This window comes from Danio rerio, chromosome 5, assembly GCF_049306965.1.
Source record: "Danio rerio strain Tuebingen ecotype United States chromosome 5, GRCz12tu, whole genome shotgun sequence".
Lineage (NCBI taxonomy): Eukaryota > Metazoa > Chordata > Actinopteri > Cypriniformes > Danionidae > Danio > Danio rerio.
In genome coordinates, this window is record NC_133180.1 from 70653889 (window position 1) to 70676101 (window position 22213).

The 22213-nt window shown below is 34.0% G+C and overlaps 1 protein-coding gene across 6 annotated transcripts in view; it reads left to right on the plus strand.

Annotated features, from left to right (window-relative positions):
* The first annotated feature begins 6404 nt into the window (after nucleotides 1–6404).
* olfm1a (olfactomedin 1a) overlaps nucleotides 6405–22213 on the plus strand; it is a 48098-nt gene continuing 32289 nt past the window's right edge. For 3 of the 6 annotated variants that reach the window (XR_012405842.1, XM_005165598.6, NM_001002491.2), the window contains exons 1-2: nucleotides 6405–6704; nucleotides 21373–21522. Coding sequence is in view for 4 of the 6 variants with exons in the window: in XM_005165598.6 (XP_005165655.1) it covers nucleotides 6639–6704; nucleotides 21373–21522 (216 nt within the window). In the remaining 2 variants the exon portion in view is untranslated. Of the gene's footprint in view, nucleotides 6705–14125; nucleotides 14504–21372; nucleotides 21523–22213 lie in introns of those variants that run through there. The other 3 variants (NM_001327879.1, NM_001327880.1, XR_012405841.1) reach the window with 2 other exon arrangements.

Genomic DNA, 22213 nt, shown 5'->3' on the forward strand with positions numbered 1-22213 from the left:
TTTATGCATTCATTTATAAGTCTGGTTCAAGTATTTGCAGCAGAAAAACAAACTGTTTGCTGTAAAGCCTCTGTTCTGAGAGCGCGCTTATGTTATTGGATACATTCGCCATCTATTATTAGAACAGCGATTAGATGAAGAGAATATACTGTATATTTATATCCACAAATCGAGCTGTCTTTTTCCAACCCTTGTGCTGAGGAGCTCAGTTGGATGCCGAGCGTCCCCTGCATCACAAACTGACAGCAGTGGTTTGTGAATCTGTGTGTGTCAGAGATGGTTTCATCCTCACCCTTCACACCACACACGTCCTATATATCACCAGTTCACACAACCTGCACAAGTTTCACAGCAATTCGAACTGAGAATGCACAGTACACATTTAAAGGGGAAATGAAGCACTCAGTCAAGTTTACCTTATTTTGTACATTGGATTCCACTTTAATTAAAATATATTAATTATAATCAATTAATGTAACCATTTAGCAGAAAACAACATTTACATCAGTAGTGATTCACTCTCTATATACTATGCTGCCCGACTGCCTATGGTTTCAACTAGGTCCGGAGCTGACGTAATAGGGGCAGGTGCTTTCACTTTTCACTGCTACAGCCCTTCACCTCTGCTCGTGTTCAAACCAAATTAAGATCTGCGCGGTCAGGTTTTTATCCTTCATACATGTTGAGCGATCGAGTTGATTAACTTAATGAGGGAATATGCCTTGACATAATCCATACAGACGTAACTTAGTAAAGCGTGAAGTCATGTGGGATTTTATTCGTTGCATTAGTCTGAATGTAAATCTCCTCGTCAGGCAGCGCTGGAGCAGCGTGTGAGAGTGGACCACAGCCTTCAATCGAACGGTATTAACAAACGAAAAATACACAACTGAAGACACTTAAATGCTTTTATTGGTTGTATTTGCACCAGCTATGTGATGCTCGTCCACAACTTCATGCATTGGGTTAAATTAGGCTGTCCAGTCTCTGTGTTCAGTCCATGGTGGAAACCCAGACAGGCAGTCAGGCAGCGAAATACAGAGAGTGGAGCAAAGCGCATCAAATGATCAGTGATTAAAAGGGGAAAAAAAGAAAAAGAAAATAAATATATATATATATATATATATATATATATATATATATATATATATATATATATATATATATATATATATATATATATATACGTTTATATTAGACACACATCTGATGCTTGTATTTGCAGCAGCTATACGTCCACAAATTCATGCATTGGGTTAAATTAGGCTACTTTACCTCCATTGTATTTGTTCAGCGGAGGGAACGGAACCAACCCCGTGATGTCAGAAACAGCGACATTCTAAGATGGCTGCGCCATAGGTCTAAAATCTATAGTAAAATATGCCGTTTTCTGCTAAATGGTAACATTAATCGAGTGTGTTTAATATATTTTCATTAAAGTGGAATCCAATGTACAAAATAGGGTAAACTTGACTGAGTGCTTCATTTCCCCTTTAAGAATGTTGCAGTGTGTGGCAACCTGACTAAAAGAGCCAGGCTGATGTGTTTAGTTTTGTCTTGTGGGAAACTAGACGTTGAGTACTGTGTAATCCTAAATTCACATAGCTGATGTCAAAATTATTCGTCCTCCTGTGATTTTTTTTTTCTTTTTCTTTTTCAAATATTTCCCAAATTTGGTTTAACAGAGCAAGGAATTTTTCACTGTATTTCCCATAATATTTTGTCTTGTAGAAAAATTGTTATTTCTTTTTTTTAGCAAGTATAATTTTTTTTAAAACATTTTAAGGTTATGACATTATTGAATATTATTAAATATAAAAAGTTAAGATGTTTTCAACTGGGGCGCCTGGAATACGCAAGCGTGTCGCGCTGCAGTTCTTACTCATTTTGCTAGCCTGTGGGTTAAATTTTGGCACTCAAGTGACCGAGATGTAACAAGAGAATACGCTAATTTTTCAAAATAAAAGATTTTTCAAAATAAATGATTGCTCAGACTCAGATTGTAAATAAAACGGAAATTCACGATTTTTTGTGTGGCCGGCTACCAATTGATCTATAGACCAGTGCCGGTCTGTGGCCCGTGGGTTGGGGACCACTGCTCTAGCATGTATCTGCTCTGCAAGCAACACACACCTCTTTCTCTAGTTCCAATTGAATTGATTTTTAGCAGCTGATAACGTGATGCACTAAAGTAAACATTTTAAACACATCGCTTTGATCGTAGGCTTTAGAGAACACCCAATGCTGATCACATTGGTGTAATCGTACGCATCAAATGATTAAAATTGTATTCATTTATTCTTTCATTACTCAGTGATTCCCCCACGTACCACTAGAAGTGAGTCTGCGTACCATTAGTGGTACAAGTACCACAGTTTGAGAACCACTGGTCTACAGAACAAACCTGTAATACAATGATTTGCCTAATTACCCTAACCTGTCTAGTTAACCAAATTAAGTCTTTAATCGTCATTTTAAGCTGAATAATAGTATCTTGAAAAATATCAAGTTAAATATAATGTACTGTCATCATGGCAAAGATAAAATAAATCAGTTATTAAAACAGTTATATATACAAATGTGTTGAAACAAATCTTGCTTCCTTTAAACAGTAATTGGGGAAAAATAGACATGGGGCTAATATTTTGGGAGGGCTAATAATTCTGACTATCTATCTATTGTCTAAATTAACAATACACTTCATTGATTGTTCCTGTTTTGATTTAATGATTAACAGTAAGGGTTTTTCTGCTTGATAAAATACATTTTAGCTTGGTATAATTAGAAGGCATATTCATATGAATAAAAAGTCCCCCCCCCCCCCCCCCCAGATAACAGGAGAGAATCCATCCACACGGATGTCAGCGGCCAGCTGGTAGCGCGAAATAAAACAGAAGCCGTTGGCGGCATCATACCACCTTGTAGCATTTACTTAAAAGATGAAATGCGGCCACACGTAGATCTGGCTACATAATCTGTGCTCTTCAGAAATACGTTTTCACAATGAGCCTGTGTTGAAAAAATGCCATAAAATGTACAGTATTACTTGCAATTTTGGTTCCTCTTGCTTGTACATTTTTACCAGTAATACTGCAAAAATGCCAGTAATACTTTACAATTTACTGTAAATTAATAATTGTTAGAGTATATACTGTAATTGTTAATTTACAGTACACTTGTAAATTTCACAGTATCTCTGGCAACCAAAATTACCAGTAATACTTTTACAGTGTGTGTGTGTATGTATATATGGACATATATATATATAAAATTATTTTTTCACGCTGTCCTTTATTGATATTAAAAACTATATACATTCATATGTACTATGTATCATTGCATGTATTGTTTTGAATAATTATTATAACATTTTTTGTCTTATTTGAGAAAATTAGTTCAAAAACACATTTTTTTTAAGTCTATAAGTCTATAAACACATTTATAAATTCCCCCTGGCTGAGAATCACTGCCTAGTGAGAGTTAGTGTAGCATTATATATTTAAAGCAGTTGCAGTTAATGTGTTATTATATGCGTGTACATAATCTGTGCTCTTCAGAAATACGTTTTCACAATGAGCCTGTGTTGAAAAAAATCCTATAAAATGTACAGTATTACTTGCAATTTTGGTTTCACGCTTGTACATTTTTACCACTAATACTGCAAAAAAATGGCCAGTAATACTTTACAATTTACAGTAAATTAATAATTGTTAGAGTATATACTGTAATTGTTAATTTTAAAGTACACTTGTAAATTGTATACTATTACTTGTAACCAAAATTGCCAGTAATACTTTTACAGTGTGTGTATGTGAATATATATATATATATGTATATATATTTATTTATTTATTTTTTACACTGTCCTTAATTGATATTAAAAACTATATACATTCATAAGTACTATGTATGAATGCATGTATTGTTTTGAATAATTATTAAAACATTTTTGGTCTTATTTGCGAAAATTTGTACAAAAACAAATTTTTTTAAGTCTATAAGCACATTTATAAGTTCCCCCTGGCTGAGAATCACTGCCTAGTGATAGTTAGTGTAGCATTATATATTTAACGCAGTTGCAATTAATGTGTTATTATATATGCATGTGGATTATACACCATTATCCAACTCAATTTTCTACAGTATTTAAGTGAAGCTCCCTGATCTCTCTGTATCCTTCATGGAGCCCTGTGTGATGATAAGCGACTATCCTGTTAAATTATTTATCTAGTGTTTACATATGTAAATGTATAAAGTGGTCTTCAAACAAAGACTGTTTGCTGATTCTGTTTGTTGTAGTCGTGCACCAGCAGGTGTTAATTCGACCTTTAATACAAGGAGTTTGCTCTTGACTGTTGTGCTCCTTGAGGCCACTGTGGTGATGACATTTAGCCCAACGCTCTTTTGGCTCAGTCAATTACTGTCAGTAAATGAAGAAACCTTAACCATGGCATTTAAGGCCATTTCCATTGATTAAAGGAGATGTTGAAACTTTAATATCCTGCATTTTTTTTGGTATTGGCTGGTTTGGTGAAGACTTTAAAGTCTGTGCAAACTCAATATTTACAATGTTTATTTTGCTTGTGTAACGGAGGCCAGCTAGTGTGTGCTGTGCAGGTAAACCTCACTCCTCTGACCTCTAAAGGTGCTCTAGCGACAGACACTAGAGGCCATGATCTTTAACCTCCTTGTTAGAGCAACCGTCTCCCATGCGGAAGGTCGCCGGTTCGATCCCAGCTCGGAGCGGGTTGGGCGGTCTAGGACCGGCAGGGCTACATTGGTGCCGTGACCTGGATGGGAGTGAGGTTTAAGGGGGTGAGTGTAACGGAGGCCAGCTAGTGAAGTGCTGTGCAGGTAAACCTCACTCCTCTGACCTCTAAAGGTGCTCTAGCGATAGACGCTAGAGGCCATGGTCTTAAGCCTCCTTGTTAGAGCAACCGACTCCCATGTGGAAGGTCGCCGGTTCGATCCCAGCTCGGAGTGGGTTGGGCGGTGTAGAACCGCCGGGGTTACACTTGCGCACATTGATAATCAATTAATTAATTGATAATCAATTGATACACATTGATAATCAATTAATTGTTGCAAGTTAAGAAAGAAAAATGTTTGGTAATCTTTAATCAAAGTGTGGAGTGGTGGTTTTTCTCTGATGTCAGTTGGATGGTTAACCACACTCCTCTTACCGTTAGTTTGCCAAAAGTGAATGATTCCCCGCCTCTCACTCAATATTCTCATTCAGTTGGAAGTACATCAACATACTGAAATAGAAGTATCAGCAACATTTATTTTACACACTTTAAAACCTTCCGCTTATATAAATATATAAAATAAATAATTAATATAAATATTACATTCATTCAAAATAAAAATGCTGGGTTATTTCAAGCCATATTTGGGTAAAATATGGACAAACACAACTGTTGGGTTAAAGGTAGGTATGAATTGAATTGTCAAAAATATTATATTCAACTGAATTATAATAATAATATTACTAATATGTAAGAATAGATGTCACAGTGGCTTAATGGGTAGCACAATCATCTCACAGCAAGAAGGTCGCTGCTTCGAGCCCAGGCTGGGTCAGTTGGCATTTTTGTGTGGAGTTTGCATGTTCTCCCTATGTTCGCGTGGGTTTTCTCCCAGTGCTCCGGTTCCACCCAACAAATCCAAAAACGTGGTACAGGTGAATTGGGTAAGCTAAATTGTCTGTAGTGTGTGAAAGAGTGTGTATGGATTTTTCCCAGTGATGGGTTGCAGCTGGAAGGGCATCCGCTGTGTAAAACATGCTGTATAAGTTGCCGGTTCATTCCGCTGTGGCGACCCTAGATTGGTGGAGGGACTAAACCGAAAAGAAAATTAATTATTGTTTTTTTTAGATATTAATTATAATAATTATTATTGTTGTTGTTATTAGTATTATTATTATATGTAATCTGCATTTATATCTATAAGTATTTGTATTATCATGATTCTCATCGATAAATTGCCTTTAATCTTGTTTCAACTTTGAGTTTGGATTGATTTGCAATGATACCCGATTGAGGACAGTCTGCAAGGCACCTTCGCATCTCCTTATACCCTGCTTATGATATGTAGGCTATATTGTATATTATCCTCGAGTATGCTGTATTATCCTCGTCATTGTCCCGATGATGCACTGAGAGCTCAAGTCTTCGAGAGCAGATCACGGGTTTCTCTCCTCCTCGGACCCCCGCAGCTTCTCCGCTCCCTCGGTGCGCTTTTCTTTCGAATTTCCCCCGTCATCCCGTGTCACATCCGGTTCAGCACCGCCGCTTGGCCCCGCTTGTCAAATTTCCTGCCCACACCTACTCCCTCTCGTATTAACCAGCCAAGTTTGTCCTAGTGATGAAGTAATATTTACGGCGCTTTCCCCGTTCATCCCTGTTCATTCGCGATCGGGTCCAGAGAGGAGGCGAGGAAGCTGAGATGAGCTAAGAAAAAACAATGCAAAGCCAAAACCATCCCAATCTCATCTTCACCTCATTCTGCCGCTGAATTAAAACGCGTTGGGTTAAGATCCGTTCAAGAGGAAGCATCGAGCCGGACAGCTGCACGGGAGAAACAGCCTTGCATGTGATTTTTTGTATTCCCGGATCAGGTGGCATCGGCGGCGGAAGATGCAGCCTGCAAACAAGCTCCTGAGTCTCACCCTCCTGGTGCTGATGGGTACCGAACTCACCCAAGTAGGTTTTCAAACGCCATTTTCAGCGGGATAATTAAGCAGATATGATCATAATAAGCTTATTTCGTGATTATGAATCTGTCGGGATATTAACTAATATGATTTTAGGAGAAAAAAATTATCACAACGGGGTATTCTTCTAGCTTGAGGTTTATAATGGCACATGGCTAGAAGGGGTATTTTATAGTAACTTTTATTGTGAATTGGTGGTTGAAGATAAATGCATTTTAGCAGTGCGAGAGAGATGGGTTTTTATCATTTCTGTGATATTATTCTTGACGATAAAGCACTGTGGGGTTTGCTTGTGCAGTGTATTCTCATTATCCACACGCTGTGATTGTCTCTAACACTCTACAATCTCACTTTGAAGACGAGAATAGCAAGTGAATTGCTTTCTCCACACTCCACGACGATGCTCTCTCTATTCAGAAATGACTTTTCCCTTAAGCCCCTGACATTATTGTGGGGAAATCTCTGCTGGTGAGTCCATCAAATTGTAATAACTATTGAAAGGGGCGAGGTGATTAGACTTACAGAAAATTGAATTAGCACGTTCATTCAGGCTCCTTTTTAGGTCCTCCACCAGCTGTTTTGCGCTAAACATCTTTTAAATCCTGCAAGAACTGTGATTTATCGGATGATATATTTAACTGAGTTAGATTTCTGAAACTATAAGTGCCTTGTGTCTAATTATAAATCGATGAAAATCATAATATAATGCAATGATTGTTTATCCCTATCTCAAAAGTAAACACAGGAGTTGTCACTGCTTTGCAAAAGGTACACATTTGTAACTGAAAGTTCCATAATGGTACCACAAAGGTACTTTTTAGGTAGGCTACTTTTTTGTACTAATATACACCTTTTAGGTACCACTGTGGACTATTTGGGTGCAAATATGTATCTTTTAAAAAGGTACTGACCCTGTGACAGCACCTGTACCTTTATTTCCGAGAGTGTATAATCATTTAGGCTCTTCTTGCATTCATTGTGAGATATTTTTGCACAAGAAACCAAATGTCATTCATTCATTATTTAATTCATTTTCCTTCGGCATAGTCTCTGATTTATTATAGGAATCGCCAAAGCGGAATGAACCGCCAACTATTCTAGCTGTTTTACACAGCGGATGACCTTCCAGCTGCAACCAAATGCTCTCATTCACACACACTCATACACTATGGCCAATTTAGTTTATTTAATTTGCCTATAGCGAATGTCTTTGGACTGTGGGGGAAGTCAGAGCACCCGGAGGAAAAATAACCATGCAAACTCCAAAACCAAATATGTTATTTCATATTATTATTATCATTATCATTATTATTATTATTATTATTATTATTATTATTATTATTATTATTATTATTATTATTATTATTATTATTTCAGTTTTCACTTAATAATAGTAAAATAATTTAAACATTTACAAAAATGATGCTGGATTTCTTTTAAAATCTGAAACTAGTGCCTGGGATGATTGTATTTTGTACCAAATTATAAATTACTGGGGGGGGGGGGGGGGGGGGTGTATTTCTTGAATGACTTAATAAAAATTGTGGTTGATGTGATACATTTTTCCATCCCTATAATTACAATATCATAACTATAGAGTTAGTAGCACTCCATATTACAGAATACAACTTTTATCAAGATGTGAGACACTATTTTAGATAGTCTGTAAACTTAATTTATCAAAATAAGTTTTTTATCCATTATTAATAAATGCTTAAATATTAGATTAGATTAGATTCAACTTTACTGTCATTACATATGTACAAATGCAGTTTGGGTACAACCAGGAGTGCAATAGCAGCAAGTGCAGGATACAGATAGAAAAACTATGGGGATATTTACATATGGATGTACTATGAACCTTATATACAGGTTGTATTAGTGATGAACAGAGATTAACAATAGATGAATATATGTACAGGTTGCTGTTAATAATCAGAAGTGTGCTGATAGATGTTAACATAATTGCAAATATTGAACAATTCAACATGAATGAATCAGTGCAATGTAGTGCATTGAATATGTGCATTTTTTTTATTTTATTAAAATAAATAAACTACTTAACCTGCCATCGCTACATTAAATATCCTGTTCTACCTTATTTAACCCATATTAAAAATCAGTTTTGCTAGAATAATTTGATGTAAATGGGTTTAGGGGTTGATGACTGAATATTTTAATAAAACCAGTTATCAGCTGACACAAGGCTGCAGCCAAAATACAAAAGCTACTTATTTAAAACTAAATGGTCAATATTAATGCGTTAAAAAGTACATATTAGCTCCTAAAAATGTATATACATATAATATATACATACCAGCACAGAAAGGAAGTTGCTTGTGCAAAATCAGTGACCCACAGTACACTCTCAGTACGCGAGCTGTCACTGGAGTGGTACCTTTTTAAAAGCTACACATTTGTACATAAATGGTCCATATTAATACCTCAAGGGTACATATTAGTACCTAAAAAGTATCTACCTCTTAAAATGTGTAGGTACAAATATAAGCTACCATTATGGACTCTTTAAGTGCAAATGTGTATCTTTTGAAAAGGTACCACCCCAGTGAAAGCTCTAGTACCTTTATTTTCAAGAGTGTGTAACCTGAAAAAGTGCATGAAAGAGGACAGGTAATTAGGAGGATATGAGGATGCGCTCAGACTCAGTCTGTGTGAAAGAAGAGATCGGGTGTGAGTGCTAATTTGTCGGCACTTCATTAAGAATGTGTCTACAGTATGTGAACTAAAGATGTCTAATTGGAAGATAAAGTTGTGTACGGTTGGGGTGGGTGGGGGGGGGGGGGGGGTGATTGGAACTTTAGTCTAAGAAAAATTTTTTTAAATGAGAATGAAACCTGCACTGCCCTCTGTTGGTTAAATAATGTCAAGTCAATTTAAGAGCTGAAGAGTGTCTCTAGTCTATCCAGGTCAAATCCCCTGTTCAGAACTGGCTTGTGAATAAAAGGTGTGTATGAGTGAGTTATCTTTTTAATCTAACATCTGCTGATGGTTTAGAGTTTAATGAGGTAATCACAGAGCATTGCAAATTGTGGTTATTTTATTCTAGCACATTAAATAATGTGTGTTTCTGTCTACTGCATGCTGTATTTAGCCGATGAGCAGTGTATACTATATATATATATATATATATATATATATATATATATATATATATATATATATATATATATATATATATATATACACACACACACACACAATTGAAGTCAGAATTATTAACCCCCCTGTTTATTTTATTCCCCAAATTCTGTTTAACGCAGCGAAGATTTGTTCAACACATTTCTAAACATAATAGTTTTAATAACTCATCTGTAATAACTAATTTCTTTTTTCTTTGCCATGATGACGGAAAATAATATTTTACCAGATGTTTTTCAAGACACTTCTATACAGCTTAAAGTGACATTTAAAGGCTTAACTAGGTTAATTAGGTTAACTAGGCATGTTAGGGTAATTAAGCAAGTTATTGTATAACGATGGTTTGTTCTGTAGACGATCAAAAAAATCTAGCTAATAATACCTTAAAATGGTGTTTAAAAAAATTTTAACTGCTTTTATTTTAGTTGAAATAAAACAAATCAGACTTTCTCCAGAAGAATAAATATTATCCGACATACTGTGGAAATTCCCTTGCTCTGTTAAACATCATTTGGAAAATATTTTAAAAAGAAATTTAAAGGGGGCTAATAATTCTGATTTCAATTGTAACTTGTCCTTTTCAGATAAGATTCTGAAAAGTAGGATAAGGTTGTTTGTTTTTAGTGTTATTCTCACTTATCAAAAATAAATAAATTATATAATCACTGAATGGTCCTATGTGAAACCCAAACAAAAACGTTTTTTGTATGGCATCACTGCAAAAAACATATTTTGGAACTATTTCTTTTAAGAATGTAGTAAACATCAGGCAGCATTCATTCATTAACTTTCCATCAGCTTATCCTTTATCTATCAGGGGTCGCCACAGCGGAATGAACCACCAACTATTCTGGCATATGTTTTTATGCCTTTCCCATACACATCCACACACACACTTATACACTACGGCCAATTTACAGTGCATCCGGTAAATATTCATAGCACGTCACTTTTTCCACATTTTTTTATGTTATAGCCTTATTCCAAAATGGATTAAATTCATTTATTTCCTTATAATGACAATGTGAAAAAAAGAGTTTTTGAAATTGTTGCAAATTTATTAAAAATAAAAAACCTGAAAAATCACATGTACAGAAGTATCACAGCCTTTGCTCAACACTTGGTTGATGCACCTTTTTGCAGCAATTACAGCCTCAAGTCTTTTTGAATATGACGCCACAAGCTTGGCACACCTGCCCACCTGGGAATGTTTGCCCGTTCCTCTTTACAGTACCTCTCAAGCTCTATCAGGTTGGATGGGAAGCGACGGTGTACGGCCATTTTCAGATCTCTTCAAAGATGTTCAATAAGCCGCTCCATTGATATTTTGGCGGTGTGCTTTGGGTCATTGTCCTGCTGGAAGATGAACCGTTGCCTCAGTCTGAAGTCAAGAGCACTCTGAAGCTGGTTTTCATTCAGGATGTCTCTGTACATTGATGCATTCATCTTTGTCTCTATCCTGACTAGTCTTCCAGTTCCTGCTGCTGAAAAACGTCCCCACAGCATGATGCTGCCACCACCATGCTTCACTGTAGGGATGGTATTAGCCTGGTGATGAGCGGTGCCTGCTTTTCTCCAAAAGTAACGCCTAGCATTCACTCCAAAGAGTTCAATTTTCGTCTCATCAGACCAGAGAAGTTTGTTTCTTATGGTCTGAGAGTCCTTCAGATGCCTTTTGGCAAATTCCAGGTGGGGAGTGTCTTCCGTCTGGCCACTCTACAATACAGGCCTGATTGGTGGATTGCTGCACAGATGGTTGTCCTTCTGTAAGGTTCTCCTCTCTCCACAGAAGAACGATGGAGCTCAGACAGAGTGACCATCGGGTTATTGATCACCTCCCTGACTAAAGCCCTTCTCCCCCGATCACTTAGTTTAAATGGCCGGACAGCTGTAGGAAGAGTCCTGGTGGTTCTAAACATCTTCCACTAATGGATGACTGAGGCCACTGTGCTCATTGGAACTTTCAGAGCAGCAGAAATTTTTCTGTAACCTTCCCCAGCCTTGTGCTTTGAAACAATCCTGTATCAGAGGTCTACAGAAAATTCCTTTATCCTCATGTTTGGTTTGTTCTTTGACATGCACTGTCAACCCTGGGACCTTATATAGACAGGTGTATCCCTTTTCAAATCATGCATTAAGGTTAATTTTAAAGAGAAATGTAGGAATTAGCTGTGGTTTTTATGAACACCCTTTTTTTTTTTTGCAAGCTATTTCTGAAAACGTTACCATCACACTTTTGTGCATAAAAACTAGTCGCTGCTCAATTTATATATCACTTCGATATTGCAATGTGCTCATACACAATAGTCACATCACAGGATCAATATTAAGTTGATATTTTCACAATTAGGCATGAACAATTGAAAAGTATAACGATAATAGTGTACAAATTTATCATTTGCATGTGTTTTTTTAAAGGTTTGTGATTGTGTGAGGATTTCAGCAGAGTTTAAAGCATTTAGAGACAAGCATTTTTATAGTCTGTAACTTTAACTAAGGTTTAATTGATTGAATTATTAATATGATGATGACTATACAGCGCTGTTTTTCATTTGATTATTAGATTTCTATAGTTCACTATTAAGTCTCCCAAGAAAACTGTAAAGCACTGTTTATTTGACTTGTGTTTTTGATCTGTTGTATTTATCAATGATTGAAATGTTTAATTTATGCAAATTGCGATGCAAATCAAACTGCAGGGTATCCACGGGGTCTCAATTTTTTTTTAAACGTCTTAAAGCTAAATTTTAGGCCTTACAAGTCTTAAATCTGCTGAAATGTTGTGTTGTAGGTTTTAAATCTTTTTTAACAGGTTCTAATTTTAATTTGTTCACATATATAGTAGCTACCCAATCTTGCCATTAACACCCAATCACCAACAAACTTTAAACTTTTTGTTTAAAAATAGCATTTATTTACTTTCCTTACAGTAACATTTGCTTAATAGTTCTCTATTTATTTACTGCTGAGCATACTGGCCTGACCTTTATTTTTTATTCACAATACTCATTAGAGTTAGTTTTTGAACTTAAACGGTTTGTTGCAATCGGTTTCCTCAAATGGTTTAGGTTACATTAACTTAGTGGGTTTTGCAGTGTATTGTAGACTGAAGTAATTGACTGCTATGCTTTGTTCTATTCTTGGTCAGGATTATATAGGGTTTGTGAATGGATATATAAAAAATATTCAAACAAATTATTATTATTATTGTATTATTAAATGTATGGAATTGTAATAATTTTTGATAAGGCAAGTCAAATTCTATTCAGACTGGGATATTCTGAAAATAATATCTTTAGCATTTAACCCTGTATAAGTCTAAAATTTTATTCATAATGGTCCTAAAAATGTCTTCAATTTAGGTTAGTAAAACCTGCAGAAACCCTGACACTAAATTTAAATTAATTATTTACAAACAAAACTATTAAAGTCATCTGGTAAAATGGTATTTATATCGCAATATACAGTTGAGATCAAAATTATTAGCCCTTCTGTGAATTTTTTTTCATTGTCCAATATAAATGATAGTTAAGAGAGCAATGATTTTTTCACAGTATTTCCTATAATATTTTTTCTTCTTGAGAAAGTCTTATTTGTATTATTTTGGCTAAAATAAAAGCAGTTTTAATTTCTTAAAACCATTTTAAGGTCCATTTTATTAGCCCCCTTAATATTATATTTCGATTGATGAATGAACAAACCATCATTATGCCTAATTACCCTAACTTACTAAATATACTAGTATCTTGAAAAATATCTTCTTAAATATTATGTATTGTCATCAAGCAAGGATAAAATAAATCAGTTATTAGATATGAGTTATTAAAACTATTGTGTTTAGAAATGTGGGCTAATAAGTCTGACTTCAACTGTATATTGCAGGTAAAAAATAAATGACGCAACGTCAGATTTTTCCAATAGCCTTATAATAATAACGCATTATTTTTTATCATTATATAATAATGTATATTATTTTAAATAATAATTTTGTAGGTTATTAATTATTAAGGTATCCCTCCAAAATTAATAATCTTTTAAGGCTTGAAAAGCAGTCAGAGCTGTTTTAAATATTGCTGACAGCGTGGGTATCGTGAGACCACGAGAAAACTTTGTACGTGCTAAGTGATTTAGTATGTCCGTGCGTCAAGCGCCAGGAGGAGGCTTTAGTGATATTTATGAATATTTCAGCAGTATAGCGAGCGGGTGGGCGGGGCGCGGAACCAATGAGACGAGATGCTCCGCTGAACTGCCGTCATTATTCGAGTGGAGAGAGAAGACAGAGCTGCGTCCTCTTATCCTCACAAAGCGCAATTATAAAGTTCGCTGTATAGGATAGTGCGCGTAGAAATGCCTGAGATGAATTTATTTACACCGGGAGCTTCGCAGGAGCGCGTAACCCCAGTCAGTCGCGCAGGTTACCCGCACAGCTCTCCACTGGAATGTGTATAATGAAGGATACTGGGAAAGAGGAGAGCAGAGATGTCGGTGCCTTTGCTGAAAATTGGAGTAGTGCTCAGCACGATGGCGATGATCACCAACTGGATGTCGCAAACCTTGCCCTCTCTAGTAGGTCTGAATAGCACCAAATTAAGCGTGGCACCCCCGGGTGTGCCGGACAGGAGCACTGGCGTGAGTTTTCCTCATTCTCTTTGTTCATCTTCTAGTTAAAATACAAACATGTTTATTATTGACACGGTGTGTTAATTAAAATGAAACATATAATATCCACTTAGACTTGAAAAAAAGTCTGTTTTGAATATATTAAACAATGCAAATATGTGAATTTTTTTACTTATAGCCTGGTAGTATACACTCTAAAAAACGTTATTTATTTAACCCAATGGTTAAGTTAAACACATTTGCTGCCTTGTTGGGTTATTTTTAATCTTTATTGTGCTATTTTTAATTACTGAACTAGTTAAGTTAAATATGTATTGCTTTGTTTGTTTATTTTTAACCTTTATTTTGTTATTTATTTAATCAAAATATCCACTCGGAAAAAGTCAGTTTTAAATATATTAAACTATGCAAATATCCGAATTTTTCGACTTATAGCCTGGTATATCGTACAATCTAAAAAACGTTGCATTATTTATTTAACACAATGGTTGAGTTAAACATACTTGGTGCTTTGTTGGGTTATTTTTAACCTTTGTTTTGGGTTATTTATTAATAACTAAACCAGTTAGTTACTAAATAGGTTGGCTACCATGTTGCTAAATATCATATGGATGTAGTTAGTCTTATAGATTGTAACATTGTATTACCCTACACCTCATATTTAGGTATCGGTATTCATTATATATCAGAGTTAGTCCTACTTAATCTGATACTTTAGTCTAACTATTTAATAACTGCACTATATTGTAAATATTGTGTTTGACATCTTTAAGATAGATTTTTTTGTATCTTGCATTGATAGATATGTCATACTGTTTATTAAAATATATTTTATATTTGAGTTTTATGTCACTGCATTAATGCATTGTAGTATAGAAGCTCGAAAGGTAGATAGATAATAGCATCTCCTCTTCTGTACATGAATGTACAATTTTGTAATATTATTATACATTTAATTACTTTGCTTATTTTTACTTATTTATTTTTTCGTTTCAAAGTGTTTCTAGGACAGAGGTGATAGGAACCATCTACTGTAGCTAGAGTTCACCTGACTGTGCTTTCTTTCTCATTCTCTTTGTTCATCTTAGTTAAAATACAAACATGTTTATTATTTACATGGCGTGTTAATTGACATGTAATATAAAATATCCACTCACACTTGGGAAAAAGTCAGTTTTGAATATAATAAACTATGCAAATATCTGAATTTTTCGACTTATAGCCTGGTAGTATCGTACAATCTAAAAAATGTTGCATTATTTATTTAACACAATGGTTAAGTTAAACATATTTGGTGCTTTGTTGGGTTATTTATTAATAACTAAACCAGTTAAGTTAAATATTTGGTGCTTTGTTGGGTTATATATATATATATATATATATATATATATATATATATATATATATATATATATATATATATTTCTATTTAATGTAACTGCATTGATGCACTAGAAGGACAAAAGGTGGCAGAAAATGACATCTCATATTCTAGACAGGAATGTACAATTTTGTTATAAAAAAATATGATATATGATGATATATATATATTATAAAAATACAATTGTATAACGATGGTTGTTCTGTAGACTATCGAAAAAAATATAGCTTAAAGTGGCAAATAATTTTGACTATAAAAAATTCAAAACTGCTTTTATTCAAGCCAAAATAAAACAAATAAGACTTTCTCCAGAGGAAAAAAATATTATCAGACATACTGTGAAAATTTCTCTGCTCTGTTAAACATCATTTGGGAAATATTTAAGAAAGAAAAAAATCGTAGGGGGGCTAAAAATTCTGACTTTAAATGTATATGTACATATATACATGTACATATATACATGCATAAATGTACCTATATAGGTTCATATTCTGTATTTGCCATAGTTAAATTCCATAACATGCCAATAACACCAATTTCAAGTACCATTTTCATACATACATACCTTTTTTGCATTGTAAATGTTTTTTTTCTCAGCCTTTGTTTATAATGAGTTATTTCTCTTTAAAGATCCTATAATGAGATAGTTTACTTTAAAGAAAGGACTTATTCTTTGCCATAAAAGTAACGTTACTGAAAATACACACAGGAGCCTGATAAAAATGCTCATTTTAGAGTAAAATTTCAGACGGCATTTAGAGGTTTTTGCATCTAAACTCTTCACCTATATTATATATCGCTTAGTTTGGTGATTTTGTTTTCTTTTTCTTCGTTTAAAGATATCTTGAGTTCATCAGAAGGTGTTAGTTTATGGGACAGATGTGATAGGAGCCATCTGGCTAGAGTTGACGCGACCGTGACAGCGTTATTAATTTAAATTGATATCCAATGTTATCCAGCTCGTCCAATTTACAAAAAAACCTTTGTTTCCTCTGGTTCAAACGGCGCAATCAGGTGAAAATGGGTCTCGGCGGGGACATTATTGACTTTGAGTGTGTTTATAGTATTGGCTCATTTTATTATTAGTCACCTGCTACCTTAGAAATCCTGAGTTAAAATCGATACTAGTTTAATCAGATGTTTGGGAGTAAGATAAAGATGTGATTTCTTCTTTTATAGTTTTTTCTATACAATATATTCTTAGACAATATATAGTGCTGTTTCATAATCTGAATTCAGCATTGCGGTGGTGGCAGATTTACAAAGACATTCCTTTGAATTTAATAAAAAAGTGCTTTCTGTCCACATTGGATATGAATATGGATTATTCATTAGATTACTCAGGATTAGGGCAAGACATACGGAAACGCTCTCTCTTCCAGATGGCTCTTTTATGTAAAGCCACTGGGTCAAAAAATCCCCTTTGAGAAAAAAGATCATTTCGCGTCAAAGCAGCTACTGTGAAAATCCTTAGAAAAGTGTGTTCTGTCAAGATATATTGACCACTGATACACTGCTCTGCTCTTGAAGGACTTGAAGAAACAAAATGGAAGTGGGTGAATGTAATAAACAATACACACACTGTTGCAGGATTTAATAATACAATTTTTTCATGTTCTTGATCTGCTGGCCTAATTAGAATTTACTGATGCAGTGCTCAGCATATATAAGTACACCCCTCACAAATCTCTCTTTTAATTTCATATTTTTAATAGGAAGCTTTACAATATTATAATTGTGCATATACATTAGATTAATCAAGTTAAATCTGGGCCTAATCTAACAAAATAACTTACGATAACGACACAAAAACTAGTACAGCCAAATTTATACAGTTGAAGTCAGAATTATTATCCCCCTTCAAATTTTTTTCTTCTTTTTTAAATATTTCGCAAATGATGTTTAACAGAGCAAGGGGATTTTCACAGTATGTCTGATAATATTTTTTCTTCTGGAAAAAAGTCTTGTTGGTTTTATTTTGGCTAGAATAAAATTAGTTTTTAAATTTAAACACCATTTTAAGGACAAAATTATTAGCCCCTTTAAGCTACATTTTTTCTTGATTGTCTACAGAACAAACCACCGTTAGTCCATAACTTGCCTAATTACCTTAACCTGCCTAGTTAACCTGGTTAAGCCTTTAAATGTCACTTTAAGCTTTATAGAAGTGTCTTGAAAAATATCTAGCTAGTAAATATTGTTTACTGTCATCATGACAAAGATAAAATAAATCAGTTATTAGAAATGAGTTATTAAAACTGTTATGTTTAGAAATTTGTTGAAAAAATCTGCTCTCTGTTAAACATAAATTGGGGAAAAAATAAACAAGCGGTTTAATAATTCAGGGGGCTAATAATTCTGACTTAAACTGTATGTTATAGAAAATATTAAATACAAATTTAAAAAAGAGGAAAAATCAAGAGAAGAATAATAAATGAAAAATTACGTTGAATTTTTGTAGGTTGTAATGTATTTTTGCAATATTTCGCTTGAATTTAATAGTATTATCTTTCAATTTCTAAATATGTTTGGTGAGTAAAACATTATTTTAATAAATATGTCTGTTTAATAAATCAGTTTTGTTTAAATACACCAAAATGCATTGCCTACAGAATATTCACTGCTATATTCACTTACCATATAGCCTATTTTTGTATTTAATATATGAATGTTTACTGGTATTTACTTCTATAATGGCTGTTAACAAAAGCCATGATGATTATACACAGATCAACAAATAAGTATGTTTAGGGCTTATTCATCTTATAGAATTATAATTATTTTTATTGTGATTTCCTTTCATTTCATTTCTTACCATATATCTTTGAAGATTTATGTGTTTTGTGTGTGTGTTGTGTGTGTGTGTTTGCTGGAAAATCATTGTATACATTGTAGCACGCTGCTGTATGTGTTTATTATTTTCTCACTGAAAAATACTCTCAAGGTATGAAAATATTTTTTTTCTAGCCTGCCATAACATTTCATGTATACCGTTTTTTTAGCAATTTATATTGCAAAATATATTATATTATTATCAGAAAATTATTATGATATGAATAATGATGAAAATAATATGAATAATAATGATGATGATGATGATAATAATAATAATAATTATTATTATTATTATTATAATAGTAGTAGTTATTATTATTATTATTATTATTATTATTATTATTATTATTATTATTATTATTATTGTTATTATTACTATTATTATTATTATTATTATTATAGATATTTTATAGGTATTATTATTGTTATTATTATAATAATAATTATTGTTAATAATAATAATAATAATAATAATAATAACATGACTGTTTAATAATAATAAAACAATTGTTATTAATAAATAAATAATAATAATAATAATAAATTATTAGTAATATTATTAGTATTAATGGGTTTTTCAAGGTTTTCAACTTTTACAAAGAAATAGTTTACAATTTATTTGTACATTTACTTATCAGGTAAATTTTTTGTCATTTATCATTTATTTGTTAAATATACCCTCTATCTGATTATAATGTAGCATTTTTATAATTTTACAATCACAAAATGATGTCAGCCAACTAAATGATGTTACGTTGGATACACACAATTTACTACCACATTAGCCACACTGTCAGTGACATCATGCAGGTAGTGGAGTGATAACCTTTGCTAATTGAACATTTAAGATTGATATACAACATGCACACTCTTCAAAACAGCTCTTTAAATCTCTAAAGACAGACACAGACGGTATGTGTGCCAGTATGGAATGAAATGTAGAGATAGTACTGCTATGTAGAGATCTGTAATGTAGAGATAGTACATTTGCAAAATCCAATTGTAAATTTGTAAACCAACAATTGTTGAATTCACTAGTAAAAATCATAAATATTTTTGGCAAATGAATTGGATTTGTGCATTATGAATCGTTTTTGAATTTATGAATGGGATTTGTATATTTATGAATCCTGTTTTGAGTTTACAAATTGAAATTGAGTATTTATAAATTGTGTTTTGAATTTAGGTATTGGTTTTGCATATTCATGAATCCTGTTTTGAATTTACGAATTGGATTTAAGTATTTTTGAATCATGGTTTAAATTTGCGAATTGAATTTGCATAATTATGAATCCTGTTTCAATTTACAAATAGGATTTGTGTATTTTTGAATTGTGTTTTAAATTTACAAATTGGATTTGCATATTCATTAATCATGTTTTGAATTTATAAATTGGATTTGCGTATTCATGAATCGTCTTTACATTTTTTTACGAATTGAATTTGCAAAATTATGAATCGTGTTTGAATTTACTAATAGAATATGTGGATTTTGAATTTAAGAATTGGATTGGCATATTCATGAATCATGTTTTGAATTTATGAATTGGATTTGTATATTTATGAATCTTGTTTTAAATTTACGAATTAGACTTGTGTATTTATTAATTGTGTTTTGAATTTACGAATTGGATTTGCATATTCATGAATCGTATCTTGAATTTGCGAATTGGATTCGTGTATTTCTGAATCGTGTTTTGAATTTATGAATTGGATTCGCATATTCATGAATTGTGTTTTTTAATTTCCGAATTAAATTTGTGTATTAAATAATTGTGTTTTGAATTTACGAATTTGATTTGCATATTCATAAATCGTGCCTTGAATTTGTGAATTGGATTTGTGTATTGGCGACGCAGTGGCGCAGTAGGTAGTGCTGTCGCCTCACACCAAGAAGTTCGCTGGTTCAAACCTCGGCTCAGTTGGCGTTTCTGTGTGGAGTTTGCATGTTCTCCCTGCATTCGCGTGGGTTTCCCTGGGTGCTTCGGTTCCCCCACAGTCCAAAGATATGCAGTACAGGTGAATTGGGTAGGCTAAATTGTCTGTTGTGTGTGTGTGTGTGTGTGGATGTTTCCCAGAGATGATTTGCGGCTTGAAGGGCATCTGCTGCGTAAAAAACGTTCTGGATAAGTTGGCGGTTCATTCCGCTGTGGCGACGCCGGATTAATAAAGGGACTAAGCAGACAAGAAAAGGAATGAATGAATGAATGATTTTTGTATTTATGAATCATGTTTTCAATTTACAAATATTTTGTAAACATATTATTTTTGACAGCGATCTGGCTCCATAGCTAATTTGGTTACCTTTACGGTCTGTCCATATGTCACATCAGGAATAAGCTATGCTTTATAGCCACAGATTGAGAGCTGCGGTTCCAATCATAAAAGTTGGTGACGGTGTTTGTGAATGTTCATCTGAACGGCAGAATTTGCCAACTTAGTTGGCTAACAAAAGTTTTGGCAAACTCACCCCTGTTTTAAAGTTCTTGCACAGAGAAAAGCATCAACTGGCCAAAAACACTCACTCTGCCCTTGTGTACTGTTCAGGCAATTAACCTTCTCAAAGACTGCAGTGGCAGAAAGGATAAATTTGCTACAAAGCTGCTTCCTATAAAACACACGGCGATCAGTCACTGACCTTCTTTCTCTTTGTTTATCCCAGGTGCTGCCTGCGAACCCTGAGGAGTCGTGGCAGGTGTACAGCTCAGCGCAGGACAGCGAGGGCAGGTGTGTGTGCACGGTTGTGGCTCCTCAGCAGACCATGTGCTCACGGGACGCCAGGACCAAGCAACTGAGACAGCTTCTGGAAAAAGTAACCTTTGAAAATAATCCACACAAAGCCCCACTGACAGATTAAACCGCACGACGAATGGCTTTAATAAATCTTTTCAGTAGTGATGCACCGATCTCGGTTTTTCAAAGCAAAAATTGTCTGATTCCAATTGTCGTTGTACAACGAACTGAAGTGAGGAAATTTAAAATAAAATCCAGCCAAAACAAAGGTCATATTGAGTTCATTTCGGCAGATCAAAACAACTCATCTCAAAGCAAGCTTTCTGAGGGGAGTTCGCTTTGGCTCTTAAACACCTGTGGTGATTATGCAATCAGTAAGTGTGTTACAAAACTCCAGCTTCTTTGATTGATTCATATCTCATATCAGTGGAAGTCAGATAGGAAAACAGGAGAACAACATCCAAAACAATAACTTCATGATGAAGCAGCATGAATATACTGGAGGGCTAATCGCTCATGGAGAGGAGGTTTGAAACACAGACTTTTCGAACTTCTTGCCCTCAAACGAAGAACAAAAGAATTACTTCTTTTGAAATATACATGATACAGACATAATCTATAAAGAAAGTACTATCTGAATGAAAAGATATAGTAAGGTTAATCTGTCAGCTTGAAATTGTACCGCCTGTTTCACACTGCAAGCACAAGCAGAGCGTTAGCAGCGCGTGCGCAGCACATATAGAGAGCAGAAGCAGCACGCAGGGTTTGCC